This window comes from Bemisia tabaci, chromosome 1 (genome assembly GCF_918797505.1).
Source record: "Bemisia tabaci chromosome 1, PGI_BMITA_v3".
Classification (NCBI taxonomy): Eukaryota; Metazoa; Arthropoda; class Insecta; order Hemiptera; family Aleyrodidae; genus Bemisia; species Bemisia tabaci.
Window position 1 is genome coordinate 51975285 of NC_092793.1, and position 19143 is coordinate 51994427.

The 19143-nt window shown below is 40.4% G+C and overlaps 1 protein-coding gene across 1 annotated transcript in view; it reads left to right on the forward strand.

Moving 5' to 3' along the window:
• Fur2 (furin-like protease 2) overlaps positions 1-19143 on the forward strand; it is a 536496-nt gene that overhangs the window by 468968 nt on the left and 48385 nt on the right. The window contains exon 4 of the mRNA XM_019049259.2: positions 16993-17127. Coding sequence (XP_018904804.2) covers positions 16993-17127 — 135 coding nt within the window. The remainder of the gene's footprint in view (positions 1-16992; positions 17128-19143) is intronic.

The following is a 19143-nucleotide window of genomic DNA, read 5'->3' on the forward strand; positions in this document are numbered from 1 at the left end:
ATACCTAATTGGTAACCTTAAAAGCCTCTCGCACTTGCGGCGAATCGCCGAGCTGATCTAAAGGCGATGGTGTGTGGTATTGTCTCTGGGTAGAACTTCATTTGGTTCCAATCAAAGCCTTAAGTTGCAATAATCGTGAAATTTGCTCTATTGGCAGAATTCAATCGCAGACTGGACTTAGTTCTTTTTTTTTTGTTCTGAATAGATTGTTTTGACTCGGTCATTATACTGAAAATAGTCTGAGTCAAACACTTCGTACCCTGAAATATTTGGCACTTTGATCCTTTTCCCTACTAACGGTGACATTGGAAATGAAGGAAAGAAGAAAAGACTATCAATTTTTTATGTACTAGTCGTACACGTAAAAAAAAATTGATTGCTGAATCAACAATTAAATTGTTAACAAAATATGTCCGGCATGTTTCAAATATACATTTTACAACAGTAGGAAGCTAAATTAACCACGGGTACGGTTAAATTAGCATTTTTTAAAAGTAAAATCTACATTGAAACATGTTGGACACTTTTTTTAACTACAAAATTGTTAAATTGGCAATATAATTTTTTCCGTGTAGAATTACATCCAATGTGCTAAAATAAAGCAGGTAAAGCAAGGACAAATAAATACACAAATAGGACAAATAATCTAATAAAACAAACTATTAGACACGTTATGACAATACACAATAAAATTTAGCGGAGAAATTGTATTTGACAACACCTACACGAACGGACCTCTCCACCCTCCCGTTTTGCCGTTGACATCAGTGCGGATTATGCCACTAATTTATTTCAAGCGACATTACAGTAGGTAAATTATCCCTTAATTACCCGGGCAACGGATTTGCACCGTGAGCCTCTCTCATTCTAGAGAGACTATTAATCATCTAAAAAAAACCCAAGCTAAAAAATGAAAGTGCGCACATTTCTCATAGACAAATATAAAAATATTGGAAACAAATTGTTGAATGCAAAACCTTAAGTTTAGTTCAGAGCCTTAATTTCCAAAAATAAAAGTGTTTCCTTGGAATTTTTAAAACCATCTAGTGCGACACACACAGGAAAAAAGAAAAAAGAAGAAGAAAAAAGAAAAAATTGAGGGATCACTTTACATTAAAATCTACATTAGATTTATGCTTCGACGTAATGATTTTTTTTTTTTTTTTTTTCGGAAAATGAAGTCCATTTTGCGAATACTGACATGCTGTTAGAAAAGAATTCTATTTTTCCCTCACCTACGGATGACGTAAAAGCGCAACAATAAAGCACCTGAATAGATATTTGAATCGTTCTTTAGCATTTTAGAGATTAATTTCCATTTTCAATTTTCTTTTTGTTCCATGGCGTTTCCAAGTACTGGGCACGTGGCCACTTTAATCGGATCCAAAGTTGAATCATACGCAATTCAAAATTACAACATAACTACCTCCTTTAGGCTCTTTGTATTTATTTTTTACCGTGCAATTCTTTTCGCTTTTAGAGTAACAACAGAGTGAATTCCCTATCAGGAGCCCCATAAGCAGCGATAAGAATCTATCAATGAGAAGAATTTTCTGATTCGTAGCGCTATGTGGCAAACGAAGTTGAAAACTGATAGCAACTTCGAATGTCTCAAGTCTAAGTGCCCTCGGAATCGAAGTTTTGAAAATCAGTAGCTGAAAATGTTTTACGGTTTCAAACCGCCGTATTGGCTCTACTCTCTAAAGTTTATAAGTAGAATAAAACTGACGGCGATTCCGAATTTCTCTCCTCAAAATATTTTTGGCGACTAAATTTCTTGATGAATAGCCAAATACTTGGTCATTTTACGACCCCAAAATCTTATAACCCCAGCACATGCGATCGTGACCGTATTAAAATAGTCGTGTCTTTATCACAAAAGGTGGCTCCACTTTCTCTGCATTCCTTTCCATCACTCTATACTGGTTTTCCCCCCGTTATCTAAGCATTTTTCCTCTCTAAAAATGGCGTATCCTGAAATTGAACGATCCAATAATTGCTATCGGAGGTTTAACCGACTTTATTCTCATCGCAGTTGAAAACTTACCAATAACCAATCCGAAAGTTTTTCCGAGTGCGAATATACATCGGCAGTTATTCAGTGGAAGCACTGCAGCCAAACAGCGTTATTCCATTAATAAAAGTTTGCCTTCACAAAGCGGAGGAAAGAAGTTTTGGCGGTTGTACAGATTTTTAAGGATTTCTTTACGACTCGAGTATGCATACATAAGTAGGCCAGTGGTTAACAATAAAGGTCCCAGCGCCTTGTTATACTAGAATTCTTCGTCCATCTAAATTTTTCCTCGATGTGGAATTGGCTGCTGGAAGACACCAAGGTTGCCAATAGCGGAGAAATACATGAGAATATCTTATCGCAAACCCTGTTAAATGTTAGTACAGTTAATGCGCTGATTTGCGCAACAACTCATGAGTTCTTTTCGGTTTCAACAATTCATACCCTCATTTTTTTGTCACGCGACGATTATACGAGCTCTCAATGATGGGCCATTGAGAGGTCCCAAGAGGAGGAAAGGTCTCGGGCATTCTTATCATCAATTATTAAAACACACAAAGTGGGGGGGGGGGGGGTCTAAAATTTCGAAAAAAACTGGGGTCACGTGAAATATTCCCTGGATTTACTTGATTTGAACGGTTAACGTACTGGAGATTTTCTTGTGGAGCACCATGTTTTTTCCGTAAATCTTGGATTAGAATCCTCATAATTGTTGACTGTGTTCGGCGGTCGCGAAAGAATGTCAAGATTTTGCTCGATAGAGGATCTGGCAAGAGCGATAACCCTTGAAGCACTCGACAGGAGGAATGTCGAATCGCGGACCGGGCGGAACGCAGGGTAACGCAAGAACCACGAAATTAAACTGCGTCGAGAGCCTGAGAGCCACGCGTGGAAAATAGAAAAAATGAGTTTCGACAAGGAATGCACTTAATCTGCAGAGGGGAATGCGCCGAGTGCTCAGGGTTGTTGCAGCCTGCCTCTTTTCTCTCTTGCAGCGTCCGGGCTCGGGAGCTATGGTTGAGTGAAATAGAATTGCCCATTTACGGAAGGAGGAACAGTTTTCAGCACCCTGCATCCACGCGAAATTACGGAATTGCGCACATTACACTGTGCGCGCAAATGGCGTGCTATGCCAGCCGACGTGGCTTGGGAGCAATGTTGGACGGATTCTCTTGTGTAAACAAGTACTTATGGGCTCCCTTATTTTGCCCAATCAGTTATTACAAGCGCCTGTTTGTCCTTCATAAAAACAAAAAGTTTGGGTTGATTAGAACTAGTAGTTTCATCACGTCAGTGTCAAAACGCTCGCCTAGATCAGGTTTTCTTTTTGCTGAGAGTAAATTGATTTTGATAATGAACAGAATATGACAACATATCTTGATTGTAAGGATAGATACTTTTTGAAGAACCAAAATAGCTCTTTCGGCTAAGTCCGCCACCTTGGACTTTAGAGCTTTGAAAATTTGACTGAAAATTCGATGTTTCCTGTCAAAAGTTGCCACCCGATATATGCCAGGCGCGCTCAAAGACTAAAACAGTTTCAAGCACAGGTTTTCCTTCAGGTGAGTCGCTTCCGTTGTCCACATTCATATTACTATTTTTATTTTTTTTTTATTTTTTATTTTTTATTTTTGCACTGGGTGGTTTTAAAATTTCCAAGGAAACACCCAGATCCGTAGAAACGTTTTGCCTAAGAACAAAACAGCTCAAGAAAAATTTGGAGATAATTATTTTTTTACACCAAGTACGGTTTAAATTTTTGTCACGGGCAATAATGGGCCTAAAATATGCCAGGTAACTTGGAATACAGCAATATTGCTAGGCTGACCTACCTTACTCGGCAGAGAAATTCAATCGAGTTAGGTTCGAACCTAAGAATACAACTATATCAACTTCGGTGTGTTGCACAGTATCACGCGCATTTGAAGGCGTTTTAAACTGGTCCGACCGCGACTCACGGAGAGTGCGAGACCTGATGTGTTGATTTTGCGTGCTGTTTGCGTTGCATATGTCAAACAAAAAATGATGAGTAGTTTTCATATATCAGTATGAGAGTCAAACGTAACATCTGGGGTCATAATAAAGTATTGTGCGTACTTAACCTAACGCGCTAGGTTAGTTGGGAAGAGCACAAAAGCGTATGCAGTTCATACGATTGAATATCATAGTTTAGAGAAATAATTGGGCAATTTACAATAATATCAGTAATCATACGACCATTTTGAATTCACTTTTTTGTCTTCAGGCGTCAAACACTTTCTTTATGTTCTCAAAATTCTGTTGCTGGACGCAATTAATTGTCCAGTCACTACGTTGCAACACGAAAAATTCTTCTGCTGAATCACCAGAAATTCCAATCAATAATGCCCGGATGAGAATTATCGTCAAAAGGTTGAATTTGCAGATTCTACTGTGAACTGTGAACATTAATTTCCCACTCATCAGTCGATTTTTAACTTTCTTAAAAGCAAAGTGAACGTGTTTTGCGTGAAATTTTGATGAGGAATCCTTTGGACTTAAATTAACAGACGCGAACTAAGTTGCATTCAAGAAAATTAATTCGGAGCTTTTCTGAGCTTAACTAGTCACATTCCCGCCAAAACTTCAAAATTGAGAAGTAGTACTTTGAAGGAAAATAGGCGTTGAATTTCATCTGTGACATTAAGTGTCATGGAGGATTACACCCTTAAACCTCTTTCCTCAGTTCGGTTTCTAAGGATTTCCATTCTTTATGTTACTTCATGTTTAATTACAAAATATAAGTTTGTATCTTCAACTTTCAAACTCACTCTGAGGTCCGAGCATATGAGCCAGTGCGAGGAAACCCTAAGAAATAGTAATTGACTTAAAGATTACAGGATACACGTAGTTTCATGTACATAAACTGAAAAAAAAAAAATACCAACAACAACAGAAAAATATTTTAATTAAATATTCTGTGAAAACCATTCCATCAAGCACAATTCTAGAAAAAATGCTCAAAACGGTATGCCTATTGCAACGGTGACGCAACACCGCTCTGTTAAATTTGGTCCATCTTTCGAGGTGTCTCAATTGTTATACGAGGGTCATCCAAAAAGTAAGGTTCCCTACCTTGTATCTTCCGAACGAAGAAAGATAAATCAAATCGGTAAAAACTTACATATTAGGCATACTCTAAGCTTTAAAACAAGCTCAAGTTTTTGAAAATCGGTTGAGGACTTCGCAAGAAAACTCAATTTTACTGAGACGACCTCCCGTCGTCGCGTGCCCACCTCCAAGGTCAGGATGCGCGGAGAGTCCCTTACTTCAGACTCGGCTTATCGCCTCTAAACATCAAATCGAAAAGGAATTTAAAAGATTTTATCAAGTAGGCCTTACCTTACTTTTTGAGATAGTCTCCGCGTCTTTTTTGACATTTCTGGTATCATTACAGCAGCTCTTTCATGCTTTCCGCGTAAAAGGTCTCGTCTTGGCTCCAAAACCAGTCATTGCCAGCGATCTGCACCTCTAAATCGGTTGGAAATCGCTTTCCACAGTGGGAGTTTTTCATCTCAGGAATAGATGAAAGTCACCTGAGGCTAAATTAAGAGAGTACGGAGGATTGGGGAAAAAGAGGTTGTTCCAAAAACGCCGATTTTGGCCCCCCCCCCCCTGGATTCGGCCCAAACTTTGCTCAGATGTTGTACTAAGTGTCCCCGATGCTTGGGCGAAATTTCAGCCCCCTCGGATAATTAGGGGGGAGGCGGCAGGGGGGCAAAGTTGCAATTTTTTCAAAACTTCAAAAATCGATATCTCGCGAACGGTTCGAGTGTAAGTGTTGCGGTTTGCGCTAAAAAACGTAAAAAAATATTCTCTACAAGAATATTGATGCTGTTTGCATGGTTGCGTAATTTATCGTAGTCATAAATCGATTTTTTCGATTTTGAAGGTTCGACTTTTTTTCGTTTTTCGTCTCTCCTCTCCAGGCGATCGTTGCTACGTGAATAAAAAACCAGTTGAGGTGATTCTCCATGAAATTCTGCATCTACCACACTTTGTTTGCCCTTGGGGAAACGATTCATTACTGAATTATAGTGATTTTTCTGCGCGTTCCCGGTTACGCGCGGGCGGCATATCGGCGGCGCTCCATCCCCCCCGGGCGAGGCAGAGGTTGTTTCACTGCTAGGGCCTTATATTCATGTTGTAGGCTGTAATTATCGATATTTTCTCCTTCCCCCACCCTTCCCCTCCAATAAATATTTTTTTTATACTTCGTTACACGGGGTGTCCCGGACCACCCGTACTAGGTCTTTTTCTCGGTCGGTTTAGGTAGTGCGAAGTGGGGGACCGCGGGGTTAAACAGAGAATAGACCCCAAGGTATCCGAATTTCATGGTCCCGAAGCCCCCCTAACCTCCCTTCGGGGGTAAAAGAGGGAGGCACAATGTCTCCCGACTTTTGGGATCGTGACCCCCTCTTTACTTCCCAAGGGGGGCATGGGGAGTTTCGGGACCATGAAATTCGGATACCTTGGGGTCTATTCTCTGTTTAACCCCGCGGTCCCCCACTTCGTACTACCTAAACCGACCGAGAAAGAGACCTGGTACGGGTGGTCCGGGACACCCCGTATAACGAAGTATACAAAAAATATTTATTGGAGGGGAAGGGTGGGGGAAGGAGAAAATATCGATAATTACAGCCTACAGCATAAATATAAGGCCCTAGCAGTGAAACAACCTCTGCCTCGCCCGGGGGGGGGATGGAGCGCCGCCGATATGCCGCCCGCGCGTAACCGAGAACGCGCAGAAAAATCACTATAACTCAGTAATGAATCGTTTTCCCAAGGTCAAACAAAGTGTGGTAGACGCAGAATTTCATGGAAAATCACCTCAACTGGTTTTTATTCACGTAGCAACGATCGCCTGGAGAGGAGAGACGAAAAACGAAAAAAAGTCGAACCTTCAAAATCGAAAAAATCGATTTATGACTACGATAAATTACGCAACCATGCAAACAGCATCAATATTCTTGTAGAGAATATTTTTTACGTTTTTTAGCGCAAACCGCAACACTTACACTCGAACCGTTCGCGAGATATCGATTTTTGAAGTTTTGAAAAAATTGCAACTTTGCCCCCCTGCCGCCTCCCCCCTAATTATCCGAGGGGGCTGAAATTTCGCCCAAGCATCGGGGACACTTAGTACAACATCTGAGCAAAGTTTGGGCCGAATCCAGGGGGGGGGGGGGGCAAAATCGGCGTTTTTGGAACAACCTCTTTTACCACGGTAAGCAACTGATTTGGAAGTGCAGATCGCTGGCAATGACTGGTTTTGGAGCCAAGACGAGACTTTTTACGCGGAAAGCGTGAAAGAGCTGCTGTAATGATACCAGAAATGTCAAAAAAGATGCGGAGACTATCTCAAAAAGTAAGGTAAGGCCTACTTGATAAAATCTTTTAAATTCCTTTTCGATTTGATGTTTAGAGGCGATAAGCCGAGTCTGAAGTAAGGGACTCTCCGCGCATCCTGACCTCGGAGGTGGGCACGCGACGACGGGAGGTCGTCTCAGTAAAATTGAGTTTTCTTGCGAAGTCCTCAACCGATTTTCAAAAACTTGAGCTTGTTTTAAAGCTTAGAGTATGCCTAATATGTAAGTTTTTACCGATTTGATTTATCTTTTTTCGTTCGGAAGATACAAGGTAGGGAACCTTACTTTTTGGATGACCCTCGTACCCTGTACATCGATCGGGTGTCTTTGCAACATGCAAATTCAAGGTTCGCTCGTAGGTTTCTCAATTTGAACAGAAAATCGAGAGCTGGCAAACAGGAATGACAGAAACTGCGCACTGCGCCCGCTCCATCTGAAAGACAGTTGGTGAGTGTGATCGTTGACTAGCGAACCGCGATTGATGGCCTCGGAGTCGAGACTCGACAAAAGGGCCGGGAGACAAACAGGGAACGGGGATTTATTGCGAAACTTTTTAATTAAAGCAAAGATTTCGAGGAGTGAAAAATCGGACGTTGCTTAGCATATAATAACGGCTTGATCTTTTAACAGCTGTTTTCCCGCTTTTGGTGCAGTCGCTCACTTGCTCGCTGAATAACTCCACCGCGGCGCGCGGCTTCCAGCGAAAGCTCATCATTTATGGGCCCAGTCCCACTCCCAGCGGCGTTGACAGATGTAACCCTTCATGGATAAGGGGAGCCATTTTTGTCGAGTTGAATTGAGAAATGTCATTTTGATGTTATAACAAGGACTTGCTCTAGTATTCCCAAGATTAGGTTGTTTTGTTCAGTCTTATGTAGCTATAAGAGGACGTCTAGTTCTAGTTTAATCCGTCAATGTCAAACATTAAATACGGCCAATCTCCCATGAAAATTTTGAGCAGCTTGTTCTCAAAACGACGGTTCTTGAGCTATGAAATTTTGAATTTTCAAAACTCCGGAATAAGTTTTACTTATTTTGGCGTTTTTTGCATGAACACGTTTGTAATATACCCTCTATTTTGGAAACAACTCTCCGAGTTAAGTTTTGCCGGTGTCCTCCGTTTTTCATATAGCTCACGGGGTTTATAGGAAATCTTAAAGTCGTTATCCAGCATGTGGTAGTACAAGAGGGAATCGCAAGTTTTTGATTTTAGGGAAAGCACACCTTGGATTGTGAAACAGTATAATTTTGTATATTTCTGATGGAAAGTTATAAGGACAGTTGCTAAGATTCAAGAATAATAAGTCAGGATTTGAAATTTACAATGAACCATAACAATAAATATTATCCGAATGCAATTTCATTGGTCCAAAAGAAATGTTGCAAGAGAAATCCTTTAATGGGACGCACATTATCAAAAGTCTCAGGAAGTACATTTCGCACTAGGAAGAGAAATCTATATCATTTTCATCGAACACAAACGGTTGCATTCCATATCTCGTTTCGACGGTGAAACTGGCAGACCGCGTATCTCGCCTCGCGACGTCATAGACTTCCTGTCATACTTTATTTTTTTAATGGAAAACTACTCAATGTCAATTTTTGAAAACTTTCCTGATTTTTCCTCTCTGTGTAAAGAAAAATCCGTGAAAACTTCAAGGAATCATATTGGTTTGTTCTCTTTCACAAAAATAAAATTGGAGCGGGGATTTCTGAACACCGCAAATGAGCTACGTGTTCTGGTAGTTTCACCGTCGATGTAGAAGCTCTCTGACTCCGTAAATTTTCACTCATTGTATTTGTTCGTTTTAAATTTCTACCTGCTGTCTACTTTTGAAATGTTGTACTTGTCGAGTAGACATAGATGACTCAGGTTAAACGGCGGAGCGTGATTGGTCGGCTACGTCTTATCGTTCCTTTGTCGTGCCTATGTTGGGTGGAACTCACGACAAGCTAAAGGCACCCCTTAAGTTTCCGACATGTCGTCCATTTCACCTGACGAAGGCACGATAAAGCAGTGAATAGACATAGTCGACCAATCACGCTCCGCCTTTCAACCTACGGCATCTATGTCTACCCGACTAACGCAAAATTTCAAAAATCAGACCAGTCGAAATTTCATACGATTTGTGCGATTTTTGGTAGGCAATAAAGGGGAGGGGGGCAATAATGGGTTTGGTAGGTGTACTCTGGGGTTGGGTCGCGTAGAGGCTGGGAGGGCTCCTCCTAGTCGAAACTCAAAGTGGAATTGGTAATCAGCAACGTCGCAATGGTAAATAAATGTAAATTCATTGAAGCGATAGCCTCTCAAACTATTTGGCAGCGTCCCGATGGGAGGCAAGACGTCGGTGCCTAATTATGACGGGCAAAATCCCCATTCATCACAGCACTCCACCGACACCACTCTGGGTCCCCCGCCGTTGTCAGTTCCTAGAGCGATCTCCCTTAAACCCCGAAAAAAGCGAGCATTCAACGTGCAACCTGACAACCTCGCCCGTAAGCGTGACTATTCCGCGCGCATTCGAGTCGCGTAGCGCGGCGGCGGTGGCTTACTAGCGCCACCTATAGTATTATTTTCGCCACCTCACAACTTTACTTCTGATACTCACGAGCCTCCGGTTCCCACGACTCCCCCCTCCTCCCGTTCGGAGGGTTTCAATTCCCCTTTTGCCACTCCGCACTCCCGCGATGAAGTTATTATAAGCTGCCGGCAAACGCGCCACGGAATCTCATGATTATGCAATGCACGCCATCTGCCATCCCTCTCACTTTTAATTTGCCGCGGTGTTTTTCATACTGCCCGCGCTATAATTGGGTTCGAGAAGGGTTGAAAAATTATTCTTAACAACCTCCAGGGAAGGGGGTTGCTGACCCCCTGCGCCGCCGAGTACCTTTACGAGCCCGATAATCTAGGAATAAGACGTCGGATAATATTGTAATACTAGGGGGCTACGCCCCCTGGCCGCTACGCGGCCCAACCCCCTGAAGGCGCTCCGCGCCATCAATGGGCCGCTTCGCGGCCCTATTTTTACCCTCCTATCGGTGTTAGTTTTATTTTTCCCCTAAAAAATTACGATATGAGGTATACTTTAATTTTAAACATTACTTAAAATTACTTTAAAATTAAAAGGACGCGTTTTGGAATGACTGCTTGATGAAATATTGCAGTAAAACAATGCACAGTGATAGTCACACAGGTAATCATTAAGACTTCGTGGGTCGGGGATCGAACCCACACCGAGTTCAAAATGGACGCATTCGACGTCTTAGACGACTCGACCACCGCTCGACGTGTGGACACTGGCGCGAATCTTGTGTAGATAAGTGTAGAGCTGATGCGCAGGCTACACAGCTACTGCGCAACCTCCTCGACCACTGCGCATCCTCCCGCGCATAGCGGTAGCAGTACCGGAGCATTCTGTAAACTCACTCACTTTTATAACGTGATTTTAAAAAAACCTGGGTCCTTTTTCCAAAATCTGATTACAGCGGGCTCATCTAGGGCCTATTACCTGTCGATTTACGCAAAAATCATGGAAATCGGCCCGGTAGAACGCTCAAACGAACTATGACAAAAAGTATAAATTTACATTGTTTAAATGGGAGAATTCGCAACTTTACCACGTAATATAAAAAAACCTGGGCCATATTTTGAAAATCCGAAAAGAGTTGGCTTATCTAGAGACAATTGCCCGTCGATTGCCGCAAAAATCATGAAAATCGGCCCGGTAGAACGCTGGAACTAAGCGTCACCAGTTTCGCAAAATTAGGAGGTCTTGGAGCTTATAGTATAGATTGTGAAAGCATTCAACACCAGTCAAGTTTTCACAAATTTTGCGTGACCCCGACGGACGGGCAAAATTAATCTAAATAGAATAACTAAAATAGGTCAGGTTAAAGCGAAAAATCCCCTTTCAGGGTCAAACGTACATACGAACAATTTTCAGTTTTCAATGTTGCATACTCTATTGCAGTCTCAAGAACAGTAAATCAAAATTCGAAGCCCTAATGTTAAGAGCATTTAACGGAATTTTGACAGGTTCTCTAATTTTATTGTTAGTCTGAAAAATGTTCTAAAAAAAACTAGGGTTCCGATCATGTAATTGTATTCAAGCAAAATGGGACTATTTGCCTTCTTGTTTGCGCTGTTTTTCTTGGTCCAATTTTTTTTTTAACATGAATCCGTTAAAGTCAGAAGGGGATTCATTGGTAGAAATAGTAGGGAACTTGCACAACTCGACTGCAAAATCAAAACAAGGCTATCCTCACTGCTTACCCTCTTAGAAAAAAACTCTGCTTGGGTACCTCTCTGTACCCGATGGGTTTTATTGTCAACCTTTTTAGCTATCAAAGCTTTAAACTCGAACAGGGTTCGTTAGGGATCCTTCGACGAAACATCTTCAGCCATCAAGAAACCGTGATGCCGCAAAAGAATAAAGCTCTCAAATGTCTATACAGATGACCTGTTGAACGGAAACACCTGTTATCCCTCACCTCAGCGGCTCAATTTTCAAGCTTAACGAGGAAAAGTCGGGCTTTCATTCGAGGAGTAATGTCAGCTACCATCTTCAGGTGGTAATGCTTCTTTCAACGGAAAATCTGCAGAGCAAGATCTCGAAGATTTTCCTGTTTTGCGGATTGCATCAAAGAGTTCCTTTCATCTTACCTCTCAATTTTCCTCTCCCTGAAACATAACTACTCCGCGTAGTCAACGTTAATCTCAACTTCGACACCCTCCTTTTTTGGATAGCCTTTTTACACGGTCTTTTTTTTATCTCTTTTTTTTGCGACTCTCGTTACGTCTCCTTTTAAGACCTAAGAAAGGTTGCCTAAGTTTGTCTTGAAAAGCTGGCTTTTGTCAGCAAACGAATGAACTTTAAAACTTTTTATAAAAGAGAATAAACCACGCACGTATTCACTCTTTTTAATGTAAAAACCTTTCAATCTAAACCTATCAGAGATTTATTCGCACGAACAATGTTTGTATTACAAGAAGTGTGAATAATTTTTCACAAAAGTCGTATGGCTCTTTGAAAAAAAGTCTCTTGGATTCAGAGTCCATACTCCTAAAAAAATTGACAAGAAAGATTATTCTTGATTCAATCGTATGTTTGCTTGAATTTTAAGGAAATCTGCTTAAAGTAAGAGGCTTGGCTCTCGATTTAAGCAAGAATCCGATTGAATCAAGTGTGTTCTTTCTTGTCAATTTTTATTATGAGTCTAGACTCTTAAAAAAAAACCTTTGGATTTTGTTGGTTTAAATTTCAGTCTTCGACTTTTTCATATCATTTAAAAAAAACTAATACACTAGATTCAATTATTTTTTGGTTAAATTAGATGCATTCAACAAAAATACTAATATTTTTAGATTGCAAATGAATACGAAGCTAACAGCGTATCAAGCGCAAGAGCAGCCGTTTCGAAGGGAATTTTCGCCAAGCACGAAGGTCCGAAGTAGACGTTCGACTCGCGCTACGTGTTTCTTGGCGAAATTTTACACGTTTCCTGAGCTAAACAAGCACGTCCGTTGAAAAGCCACCTCTCAAATTGATAATACAATTTCGCATGCTCCCGCCCTCTCTCTGCCCGCCATCGTGCCGGCGCGGAATTCTTTCCAACCGAGTGTGAATGGAGAGTGTCAAGTTCTTGTTAGTCGCTTTGAAGTCTCGGGCACGGAGATGGAAGTCGGGGGTGGAGCCGCATTTTTTAGTCATTTTGCTGCTCCGTGGACGTTTGATGTTTGTCGGAGCAAAGGGAGGGTCGGGTTTGGGCGGGTCGAGAAGGAGAGGATGCTCCGTATCTCTTTTGAGGCGTCGTAATGATCTAGCGCTTTTCGCGTCGGGCTCCGCCGCCGCTAAGCAGCTTTCGCTCAAGTGAAAAAAAAGCGGTTCCCGAAAAGTATGCACTCGCGTTTACGTGTTACTTGCACTCGGTGCTGCCAAATAGAATCCCAGCATACTTTTTCTATTTTTGAGGCCCTACGATTCGAGACGTGAAACATATTTCGCTGTAGTTCAGTCAATATTACAGCTCCTAAGACCTGATGATTTCACAAGTTTTATAGTGCTTTAGTTCGCTGAGCCCGTTCTAAATTCTCGTATTTTTACTCTTCGCGCCGTAAAAAATCGCGAAAAAGTTAATCATCCTTTCACAGCACAAAATAGAACATTAGAGTTCTCCTATGGATCGTATTCGATAGTGATTCGATGTATCGTTTGGTTCAAAACAATAGAACATAACCTCAAATCGAAATTTTAAGATATTTGTCGGAAAAGCTGAAAACGAGAAATTTCTTAGCAATTTCATTACTCTTGGCCAATTAGTACACATACGAATCAAAAATCTATCACAAAAAACCCGATTCTCCAATTTTATCATATCTGCAGGGACATTTCAAGAAAGTTGAAAGAACGGAAGGAAAATGAGCAATAAAAATAAATCATGAAACATAGCAATGGATCTTACTCCGCTTAAAGAGCTCTGTAAGTGACTGTGGGTACCCACGTTTCACACGGAACACAATACCAACACTGGGAAAGCACTTGAGTAAAAACTCGTCCGGTTAGGGAAGATCTTACGAACTTACGACACGCTTGCAGTCGTGAGAGAACTCATAGCAAGGCATTGTGGTATATGAGTGAGGCACTCTTGCTTTTTCACGGCGCACACTGTGGTATTTGACCGAAAAACCTGGCCAAAACCTCAATTTTAAATTTTTTTTTATTGGAAAACCAATGTGATATTCGAAATTTACACTGTTTTTTACCCTGGTAGACATGTATGTACCATTTTTCGAGTGGCTCAATTTCCCGCGAAGAGACCTATAGAGAGAAGTTACCTATTTCTCGGCGATTATTTTGATATGTTTCGGCGCGCGACTCGTCGATCAGTTTACTTCAACTGTGCGACCATAGGAGGGAAGTTTGGCGATATGCAACGTATTTTTAGGGGTATATTCTACACAACTAACCACAGTATTTTCGAATTTTCCTTTTTTAGTGATTTTCACAGAGGGTTGAAAAGTGATGTAAAAGTAAACGTTTTTTTCGAAATTCAGAGTCCGATTTCTTTTTGCGCTCAACTGCGCTCAAGCGGTTTAAGGCGGAATGTTATAGTCCAAACTGGGAATTTTCAGGATTCAGAGGTGACAGACTGAGGAAAACTGAGGAAACGGAAATTTTTTACTTTAAAGATGGACTTTTGAGCGATTTTCACAAATATGAATGGGAAAAATTTGTCGATACTAACGACTGAAATTGTATTTTTCCAACAGCTCTGACCCATTTAGTACCAAATTGGATGATATTTGGCCACGCAACCTATTTCTCTGGCCTCTATGCCCTCGAAAGAGGGATAAAAAAAAATAATTTGAAAGCGGATGGGAGGGTCACTTTAAAGTCTTGCAAAAGTGTTTAATCCGTTATCTAACAATCTCTTCGTGCATTATCCTTGAGTATAGACATATTTATGCCATGTTTTACTTTGACAGACAAATTTGAGTCCATACGGCTGCGGGGTGGGGCTTTAAAAGTGGCCCTCTGGCACCATGAAATTATACGCTGAGAGGCATATTTGAAGCCTCGTAAAAATGAGATATGTGGTTTTGTTACGAATTCCGCAGTGAAGTGTCCTCACTTTGAGATGTGGACCATGGGTTAGGAAGGAACCCATCAAAATGAATCATTTTCACAGGTGCTTTCTGTCCTTACAATGGTTCTTATTATGATGAAACTCATTTTCATCTTATAATTTATCCTCAAATCATCATATGGAGGTCGCGGCACTTTCATACTAGCACTAATTTTGATTCAAAACTGTCAAAAATCTAATATCTAGAATGATTCATATTAATTTTGTTGAGAAATGTACAATTACTCCTCAATGAGAGATCGGCTGTTTCGTCAAAAATTTTGAAGTGACTTACGCTATTTTAAAAAAAAAACCATTAATGGGGTAATAGAAAGTCCTTATTTCGAAAAGTAGACCATAGGTGAAGGAGAAACTCGTCTAAATGCACCGCTTTAGTCAGATACTTTGCGTCCTTTTAAAGGCTTTTTGGCGGGCTTCTTGCTTTAAACTCACCGCAAATTGTCATATGATGTGTTAGGTGGTTAAATTGTGCATATTATCACTTAAGAAGAAGTACTGATTGTAAAATATTTTTAAAATTCGGCGATATTTGGTGATAAATAGTTTTGGCCAGCTTTTCAGGTCCAATACCACAGTGTGCGGCACAGCGCGGCGTGTACTTGTCGCGGCTTCGAAACGCATACATTATGATGCACATCAATACTCAGGGTGCAAAAATGCGCACTTACGTCCCATTTCGTTAATGCAAGTCTCCACTCAGGTTCTAATACCTTTTTAAAAACAAAGAAAAAAAAGAAGAAAAAAATATGCCAACTTCTTTCCTCAATATTAGCTGAAACTTATTTTCACTCGCCCAAAAAAATGCGTGGAAAACACGCGCGCCTATGTTTTTTGACGGTGACTATCCTTGACATGGAAAAAAGAACTTCTCGGCACAAAAGAATCAGACTTACATTATTTGTTCAAAATGTTGAATACTTTATTTTGATAAAAAAATGTCCTTTTAGGCTTTTAGTAACACTAATATATGAAAAATACTCATCATTTTGCATTCATCATATGCAGCACAAAAGCACTGACAGTCAACACATCATAAGACTCGTCCATTCGTACGGTCGCGGTAGCACCAATATAAAACGCCTTCAATTGCGTGTGATACTGTGCAACACACCGAAGTTGATATAGTTGTATTCTTAGGTTCAAACCTAACTCAAGTTAATTGCTCTACCTAATAAGACTGGTCAACCTGTTAACTGCTGTATTTCAAGTTACCTCGCATATTTTATGCCCATTATTGTCCGTGACAAAAATTTAAGCCCTAATTTATTTAAAATGAAAGATTTATCATTCTGAATGTGTACATCGAAAGAGGCTCACCTGAAGGAAAACCTGTTCTTGAAACTTTTTTAGTTTTGAGCGCGCCCGTCTTGTACCGGGGGGGGAGGGGGTAATTTTGGCAGGACTCTCGACTTTTCAGTCAAATTCTTAAAATTCCAAAATCCGAGATGGCTGACATGGTCTACAGTGCGATATGGGCTCCTGTTCGATCGATTTTTGTGAAACTCGATAACAGGGGGTATTTTTTTTTACGGAAACTCGATTTTTTAGTCAAATTTCCAATATCCGAGATTGCGGACGTAGCCTAAGTGCTATATTGCGGGGGGGTTGCGAAGGGGTTTTCAATTTATCTATCTTTGCAATCAAGATATGTATTTATTTCCTGTTCATTTTCAAAATCAATTTACCCTCAGCTAATGCAGACTATGATTTGGGCGCGCTCCTCAACACGGGTGCGTTGAAACTGTTCGTCTAAAATTGAGACTGGCTCAAGGTAGATTTGCATTTCTTTTCCTCTCATCATTTTCAAATTGAACTGGACTATTAAGTTTATCATTGGAAAAGAAAATGGTATTTTATTAAAACCCTCTTTTACGTATTTACTTCTTGTTTATCTGCATGAAGTTGTTGATCTAACCCAATCGCTTCGTTTTATTGTTTCAGAATGGAGGTGCTAAAGATGGGTTCGATATGAACATTGGACCTGCTTGGGAAAAAGGATACACGGGAAAAGGAGTTGTGGTGTCAATTTTGGACGACGGGATACAGACCAATCACCCGGACCTAGCCTTGAATTACGTAAGTTTTTTTTTTCTTCCCCCTACAACCATTTATAATTTTGAAATTTGTCCTTATAAGTCCACAAAAATTTCGCTAATACTCAGAGGTAATTTCAACAGTCAATATAAGAAACTTCCCCTGTTATTTTTTCCACGTTTTTGTCCAAAAAATTTAGAGTAGGCAATCCCTCCCCATCCTATTTTTCATCAAATTAGTGAGTCGCAGGAATTGGTTTCATCCTTATTTTATCGTCGAGACAAAATCACCATCATGATTTGTCAGAAGGGCTCAATTCATGTAAGTTTCATATGTCTCAGACGGAGAAAATAATTTTACAGGTCTAAGAAATTCTGATGAAATTAAAACCATTGAAATATTATCAACGCTAAATTGAGATCCTCTGTTATTTCGCTGTTCTGACAATGTAACACTACTTTAGCCGGTACGGAAGCAGTAGGCCATAGAAAGCAAGGAACAGCAAATAATTGACCTGCGGAAGAAAACTCATTGATTCTGCGTGCAGCTAAAATCCGCAAAATATTGCTCTCTTACAGTTGATTACTTACATTCTGTATTTATGTCTCCACCCTTAGCAAACAACTAAGGACTCTAATGTGAAAAGTTTATGTTTGCCACTGTCATTTATTGGTGCCTCTACTCGTTAGATGGAATCAAGTCCAGTTTTTAATAAATTATGACAGCAAACAGTGTTTTCAGTGAAGAAAAATGATTTTTAGGTGTCTCGAATAGCTTATAGCTGTCTTCATTACTATACTGAATACACAATTTAAACGGTGATTTGTACAAAGCGTTTGAAGCAGTCGTTTGTGGCACAACAAAACAAAATGAGCACATTGAAAGTCGCTCTCAAAAGCACTTTTACGTATTCATTTATTCATCTTCGATCGTGTGTTTTCTCATCCCTCTGATATCCAATCCTCTTATTTGCACGTCTGTGCTGAATATTTAAGCGATTTAAGGGGTAATCTTTTTCCTCACTCCAACAAGTTGTTGATTGGTTTGGGCGTGCATTCTCATTTGTTTTCGGAAATGCTCTCAGACACGATCCAAGACAATGCTTAGGAGGTGTCGCGATGCTGTTAAGGATAGGGGACCAGCCCCAAGAGCCAAGACGTACAAAAGTGAGGATCGTCCCAAATTAAGACTAAGCTAATCTTTCAATCTCAATTTTGCAAGGAAGGTGTACAAAATGTTTCAGGAGAGCTCATTTTCTTCCGCACAATTTATGTCGGTGGGAGGTAAGGCAAGATTAACATTTTCAAACATCTAGAAGGGTCAAGTTGTTGTTGTAAGGACCGAAGTAATTTTTTATTTTAACGGTTTGTACACAAATTACTCTCTAGGAAACAATGCAATAAAGGTTTCACCGGTTTTAGGTCAACTAGAGGTCAAACACACTGGAAAAAAAACACATTGGATCTAGAGTCCAGACTCTTGAAAACATTGCCAAGAAAAAATACTCTCGATTCAATCGGATTTTTGCTTGAATCAAAACAAAATCCGCTTAAATTAAGATGCTTGATTCTTGATTTAAGCTAGATTCCGATTGAATCAAGAGTACTTTTTCTTGTCGATGTTTTTAAGAGTCTGGAATGTGTTTTTTTTCCAGTACATCAAGCGTTGAAGAGCCAACTTCATTTATTCAGTTGATTTTAGACCGAAATCACTAGACCGTAACTTTATCGGGCGAATTTTACGAATCAAAGCGCACGCGAAGAAGAATCCTACAACTTTCTCATCATTATAGTCTATCGAAAAATGATATTTTACTACGTTATAGTTTGCCCCCTTTTTTAGGTGCGCAGTTTAGTGAATGCCTGTCCACATTTAGTTTTGCTTCGCAAAGTTTCGTTATCGATCGGAAACCCAAAGCTGCGATTCTATTTCGGAGTTCAAAAAACTGAACACGTCCGGGCGGCATTGTTTCAATGGACCAGTGTACGTGCATAGATATCAGTGATATCACTGCCATCGATCATGTCAATGAGTTTACTCATCTCGCATTTTCCAAAC